This window comes from Microtus ochrogaster, linkage group LG8 (genome assembly GCF_000317375.1).
Source record: "Microtus ochrogaster isolate Prairie Vole_2 linkage group LG8, MicOch1.0, whole genome shotgun sequence".
Lineage (NCBI taxonomy): Eukaryota > Metazoa > Chordata > Mammalia > Rodentia > Cricetidae > Microtus > Microtus ochrogaster.
In genome coordinates this window covers 19,960,378-19,967,324 of record NC_022033.1, presented here as the reverse complement: position 1 = coordinate 19,967,324, position 6,947 = coordinate 19,960,378, and the positions used below count along the sequence as shown (strand labels likewise).

The following is a 6,947-nucleotide window of genomic DNA, read 5'->3' as shown; positions in this document are numbered from 1 at the left end:
CGCTTGCAGGAGCCCTCCCTCCCTCAAGAACCACCCTCAACCCTGGGCCTCGGCTACTTTAAGGGCTCCAGAGCCAGCCCACATTGACACAGTCCCCACTCACCCACGGTCCAGGATGGAGGCTGGGACTGGGCCTCTGCTCTCTACACTTCTGGGGCTGCTGCTCCTTTCCACGCCCGGGACTCGAGGTGCCAACCCCGCCCTGGTGGCCCGGATCACCGACAAGGGCCTGGAGTACGGTAAGAAGCCGCACTGCAGGCTGGCCTAGGAGACCGACACCATGCACAGCCAAGACAGGGAGGACGTGCACCTCTGGTAGGGAGCCTGCTACATGAGTCATGTGACCAAAGCTGCGATTCTGGCCAGGTCACTCCCTAGATGTGTTACCTCAGCCCACTGACTTCTGCACCCGAAAGGCAGGTTGTGGAGAGCTCGATAAACAACCCAACGCAGGGGCCTGGGATGGTTCCTTCAGGAAGAGTCTTGGTGGAGTTTGAAACACGTCATAGCTGGAGGCAGTTAGAGGCTGGGAGGGACTAAGGGAGGTCTTCTGGGGGGATGGGATGTTCCACCCTGGGATCTGGGAGGTGGTCATATAACTTACCAAACTTTAAAACGTCCTGATTGGTACCTTTCAAGATAAGCAGGCCTCACATGCCTATATTCATGCTACTCCCGTTTTTGTTTTGTTTTGTTTTTGTTTTTCATTTATTTATTGCAGTACTGGGGATCGAACCCAGGACCTTGCACATGCCAGGCGGGTACTTGACCACTGATCTACAGCCACGACTACACATTCTCTCTGTTTCAGTTTCGAATTTTGGATAGCAAACTGAATTTTACCCAGGCTGGCTTTGAACTCACTCTACAGTTCAAACAGGACTTGAACATGTTACAGTTTTCCTGCCTCCGCCTCCCAAAGTAGCCTGGGTTATAGTTCTGTGCCACCGGGCCTGTCCCCACTTTAGAACCTGGGGAGAAAAAGTATTTGATAAGCTACTGATATAATACCACAGAATTATTGTGTCCAGGGCGCGAGGCAGCTGAGGTGCTTGCACAGCCACGACACGCCACATCTGGAGAGCCTCCACTGCCTCGTCTTCTGGAGGTCACAACATCCCTCAGCTGGTTAGGGATGCTGGGATCTCAGACAGGCAATGGCAGGGTAAAATCGGGGAGAGCCTTCAGGAGGAAGTAAGTAGAAAAGGCAATGAGAACTAGCCAGGGACAAGGGTGGCAATCCATCAGAGGGCTCCTGCTGTACACACTTTAGAGAAGAGGTTGCATTACAGGAGGTGAAAGGGAAGCCTCTAGAGACCTGTGCACAGCCCGACTAGGGTAGACACTTGGGTTCTGCTCCTGTCAGAGACACAGTAGGGCCACTAACTGCATTTGTTTGGAAACCCTAAGTCAGGTGCATTTGTCTTCTGCCCTTCCTGGGCACATGTGCATGTGTGTGCTCCATGCTCGGAGACTGATGACATGTACCGTGTGTGTGCCCAGAGCTCTGAGGTTGGTGCCATGTGACATGTGTGTGCCCAGTGCTCTGAGGTTGGTGCCATGTGCCATGTGTGTGCTCAGTCCTCTAAGTTTGGGTGACATGTGTGTGTCCAGGGCTCTGAGATCAGTGCCATGTGTGTGCCCAGCGCTCTGAGGTTGGTGCCATGTACCATGTGTGTGTCTAGTGCCCTGAGTTTGGGTGTTTTGTCCTTTCCACACTTTTAGTAATGTTAATCCCCCTTTGCTGGTCTGGGAATTTACGGAGCACCTACTGTCTATGCCAGTCACAAGCTCTGGGCACCTGCTCGGTCTAGGCTGCCACTGCTGTGACAGGATGGACCCCATCTCACCCATGAGGAGGGTACCATTGTTGTCTTGTTTGAAGGATAGAGAAAGTTGAGCCTGGGGACTTATTCAAAACCATTCGGTTGGGGGCTGGAGAGATGGCTCAGAGGTTAAGAGCATTGCCTGCTCTTCCAAAGGTCCTGAGTTCAATTCCCAGCAACCACATGGTGGCTCACAACCATCTGTAATGAGGTCTGGTGCCCTCTACTGGCCTGCAGGCATACAAGCAGACAGAATACTGTATAAATAATAAATAAATAAATATTTAAAAAGAAAAACATTCAGTTATGTCCAGGATTCTAGCCCTGAAATCCTTCCAGTGTTTGCCACACCCTAGGCCGGCAGCACTCCTTTCCTGGTTGTGTAGTTGGTAAAGGCCTCTCCATCCCATTATGTGTGGGCACCAGCCTAAGAACTTCATGATATGCAGGCGTTCTTCTGACTCTCTGGCACAGCTGGGCTGGGCAGCCTGGGCTGTGATTACTGTCAGCAAGGACACCAGCCTCTCTAGTCAGGGAAGGTGAAAGCCACCAAAGAATCGAGAGCCCAGGAGAGGGGGCAGGGTGTCCGGGCTGACCCCAGCTTTTCCTTGTCTGCAGCGGCCAAGGAGGGGCTGTTGGTGCTGCAGACAGAACTACAGAAGATCACGCTGCCTGACTTCACCGGGGACTTCAAGATCAAACATGTGGGCCGTGGGCGTTATGAGTTTCACAGGTGAGTGGGGAGGGGACAGAGCTCAGGAGTGGTCCTGGAGGCCTCTTGGTGCAGGCAGTGGGAGTTCAGAGGGGGGTTGTTGAAGTGAGCTGGGTCCTTGCATTCAACATACAGCAGTGTTAATACCTCCTGAGTGTGTGGCCTGAGCCTCACTTTCCTCACCTGTATAATGGAGCTGCTGCTGCTCTCTCTGCCTTAGAGGGCAAGCTCAGGATCCAGTCACTTCACGTAGCCTGGAAGGGAAGATAGGCTTAGAACTTAAAATGAATTAGTATCCTGAGCACTAATGTTGCCTTTTGTGGGTGGGGAAGTCAGGGAAGGCTTCCCAGAGGAGGGGGCACCCAAGATGAGTCTTCAAGGCTTTACTCGATGTAAGGGGCTCGTGTTTATTTAAAGAGGCGTGAAGGGTGGACAGCAGAAAGAGGGCAGTCAGGCCTGCAGCCTATGAACGCCCTCTGAACTTAGTGTTTCCCTTCTGTTATTCCTTTTGTTAGTGCACATTTATTTAGCGCTTGCCGTATACCAAGCTCCCCCAGCCTCTCCACCCCAAAAGGAATTGACCTATTGTTTCCCATGGACAGCCCTAGCCCCTTCCAGTCTTCTCTAAGGGCTATCTCAGGCTTTCTTAAATCTGGCCCCCTTCCTGGGCATGAGGAAGCCAGGGTTGGAAGAAGGATCTGCCATCTAACAGAGCGTATCTGCCCACCTCAGGAAACTGTCAATGGCCACTGAGGTTCATAGGGCCCAATCCTGTGTTCCTGAAAGCCCCTAAACCCCTTCCTCAGAGTGTATTCACTCAGCCTGCTGCAGGGGCCCCAGTGACATCAGGAAGTGTCCCAAACATGCCCGGTGCTCCACCAATCAAGGCTGAAAAGGAGAAAGCGTGGTTCTTGGGTTAGTCGTGTCCCAAAACCAGCCTGATGCCACCCTTCTGTCTCCCTACAGCCTGGAGGTCCAGAGCTGTGAGCTGCGTGGCTCCTCCTTGAAGCCGCTCCCAGGCCAAGGCCTGAGTCTGGCCATCTCCGACTCTTCCATCGGGCTCCGAGGCAAGTGGAAGGCACGCAAGTCCTTCCTGTAAGTTAAGTCCCATCTGCCCTTGGGCCTGTGGTCTCTCTCAGTCTTCAGTTCTTCTTCCTGGGTTACTGAAAGACCACATGATGGACAGACAGGTGTCCTGAGTCTCTCTCTCTCTCTTCCACATCCTCTTATTCAGAGTGGACTAAATGAGACACACGGCCTGTTCCTGGTTTGTTTCCCACAGATCTAGACCCCAAAGCCAGGACCTCCCTGAGCTAGGGCTGTCCTTGGGAAATGACCTTCCAAATGTCCCTTCCCTCGGAATGGGAGAAGTAAGTAAGATTAGAGACAGTTGGAGCTCATGGAACAGGATGCTGGGTACTGTGAGAGATGCCCAGAAAGTCCCCAGCTCAACCTGCTCACTCCTACTGGCCAGCATTAAAAGCTATTTGGGGTCACCAGCAGTCCAGCCCCTGGATGGGGCAGCCCCACAAAACACACATGGGTGATTTAAGGACTCTAGAGTTGAGAAGGTCAAGGAGGAACAGGCCTGGCTTCCCCAGGGGCCTCTCTCCTCAGCTTGCAGATGGCATGCGCTTGCCACATTTCCTTGTAGACTCTGGACAGCACTGATGTCTGCTTCCCTACATTCTAACCTCCTGTGACAGTGGCGCTCAACCTGTGGGTCGCCACCCTTCTGGAGTTGAATGACCTTCCACAGAAGTCGCCTAAGATCATTGAAAAACACAGATGTTTTCATTCCAATTCATAACGGTAGCAAAATTACAGTTATGATGTAGCAACAAAAATAATTTACAGTTCAGGGGTCACCACAACGTGAAGAACTGTATGAAAAGGTCGCAGCATTAGGGCGTTCTATGACGACACGCCCTCCATGCCTCTGTTAATCGCATCGACAGGGCTGTCTCCCTGTGGTGTCACCACCAAGGGCTACTGGGGGTGGGGCTTTAACCTGTGCGTTTGGGGGCACAATTAAGCCCAGGACCAGTCTCAGCTTGGTGGCCTGTTCACATCTACTCCAAAGACCTATGGTAGCTTCCAGCAATGTGTTTTTACAAAGTATCTGGTATAAACTGAGCCCCACTAGAAGTGTCGGATGGCCAAATTTAGAGATTTGGTGTAACTAGGGAAGGGGGAAGGGGCGCACAAATCGTACTGATTCTTACACAGGCCACTGAAGCTTACATGCTGAAATGGCAGCATCCATTATTACACTTATTTGGGGGCTAGAGAGAGAGCTCAGCAGTTAAGAGCACTGGCTGCTCCTGCAGAGGACCTGAGATCTGTTCCTAGTTTCACGTGAGGCAGCTCCCAACTGCCTGTAACTCCAGCTCTAGGGAACTGGATGCCTTCTTCTGGTCTCCATGGCCACCTAAACACACACCGATGCAAACACACACATGAATAAAAGTAAATCTAAGAAAGATGTTCTTGCCACTTTCTCTGTTGTTTTAGGGTTTCTCTGTGTAAGTTCTTAGATATCTTGGAACTCACTCTGCAGACCAGGCTGGCCTTGAACTCACAGACATCCCCCTGCCTCTGCCTCCTGTGTGCTGGGATTAAAGGCGTCCGCCACCACCACCACCCAGGCAAGTTTTTTTTTTTTTTAAGGTTGGTTTTATTCTGTATGATGTGCATGGAGATAGGTGAGAGAGGGGGATATGCTCACCCCTGGTGGCCATAGGCCTTGCATCACACTGGACCTGGGCTGACTATCCTTGCCGGCCCTCTGGGTCTCTGCAGGAGCAGTTCAACATTTAACTGCTGTGATCTCCCCAGGTCCCCTCAGGCTGTTTCCTGAAGGTACTTCTTTGTGGGTTGTTTTTGGTTTTCCTACTACTCAAGATGCTTCAGTGAGCCACCCCACACACACATCACAGAGAAAGAGTTGGGAGTCAGGTATTGGGGCCTGATCGTGTGTTCTGGAACTCCAACAGCTGTGCCGGGTGGTTCCAGAAAATGCTCCAGTGTTCTTTGTGGGCCACAGCACCTGCAGTGCCGATTGGCCTTCATCTTCAAAAGCCTCAGCTTTGTGGTGGGAACTGGCGTTGTCGTAGGTTCATTTTCCGTAACTTTTCCTCTGCTCAGCGCTTGGCAGAGCTTGGGTTTCTTTCCATTGCTTTCTCGCTTCCTTGCTACTTTGTTCATTGTGTGGACTAAGAAATGAACCCCCACCCCCGTATATGCTCATATGTTAAGGAGGCAACGCCTCCCAACCCCACCAGCTCAGAAGCTAATTCTTTTTGCCATGTATATATATATGGGGTTTGTTTGACCCCTGGCATTCTACCAGCTCTACCAGCTCTTTTATTTGTGATTAAATCTTTTTTTTCTTGCTTCTGATTAACTCATAAATCCTTCCTGGTGTCCGCTCCTTTTGAATAAGAATCCAAGTTCCTCTTTCCGCCCCAGTGGTGGCAGATCCTAGCCACAATGAATAACTGCCCCTCTGGCCTCCAGGAAACTGCAGGGCTCCTTTGACCTGAATGTCAAGGGTATTGCCATCTCAGTGAACCTCCTGCTGGGCAGCGATCCCTCAGGGAGGCCCACGGTCACTGCCTCCAGGTGCAGCAGCCGCATCTATGACGTGGACATGGACATATCAGGAAATGTGGGGTGAGTCACCATGGGGACCCCCTGGGTATGATCTTCAGTGGGCTCTGATAAGTGTCCAGATCTGGGTGGAATGCTTAGTGTCCCACTGACAGTGGAGACTATCCCTTGGGGACCCTGCTGGGACACACAGGTGCAGACCCAGGCAGGAATGCTGAGGTGCCATTTCCACAAGTCAACAGACTTAGGGGACCTTGTCAGGGGAGGAAGCTTTGGGTAGTTGGAGGAACATGTGGCTTTGGCCAAAGTTCAAGTTTAGGGTCAAGTCATTTTGCCTCCCAGTCTCTGTTGCCCTTGCTAGAAAACCAGGTTCTAGTTCCAAGCCCAAATCCCCTGATCTTATCAGCTATGATAGGGGACTGAACCAGCCATACTGGCCACGGCGGGGCTCTGGGACCCTGATTGTGAGCCACCTGATGTGGATGTGAGAACCAACCATAGGTCCTCTGCAGAAACAGTCAGGGCTCTTAATCGCTGAGCCATCTCTCCATCTCCAGATGGCAGAGCTTGGCTTTCTCCATCCCCACTGTCCCTGTACCCAGTGGCAGACAGCTGACTGTGTACTCTGTCCCCTGCCCAGGTGGCTGCTGAATCTCTTCCACAACCAGATCGAGTCTAAGATCCGAAAAGTATTGGAGAACAAGGTAATTAAGGCCAAGGGGGCCAGGCGGATCTCCTCACATGCCACTGTCTCTGGACAGGCTCTGGGGGCCTGTTACACACACACACACACACAC

At 51.9% G+C, this 6,947-nt stretch overlaps 1 protein-coding gene across 1 annotated transcript in view; it reads left to right on the top strand.

Moving 5' to 3' along the window:
• Lbp (lipopolysaccharide binding protein) overlaps positions 1 to 6,947 on the top strand; it is a 22,942-nt gene continuing 15,995 nt past the window's right edge. The window contains exons 1-5 of the mRNA XM_026787039.1: positions 1 to 239; positions 2,445 to 2,559; positions 3,505 to 3,633; positions 6,058 to 6,213; positions 6,791 to 6,854. Coding sequence (XP_026642840.1) covers positions 116 to 239; positions 2,445 to 2,559; positions 3,505 to 3,633; positions 6,058 to 6,213; positions 6,791 to 6,854 — 588 coding nt within the window. The 5' untranslated portion in view covers positions 1 to 115. The remainder of the gene's footprint in view (positions 240 to 2,444; positions 2,560 to 3,504; positions 3,634 to 6,057; positions 6,214 to 6,790; positions 6,855 to 6,947) is intronic.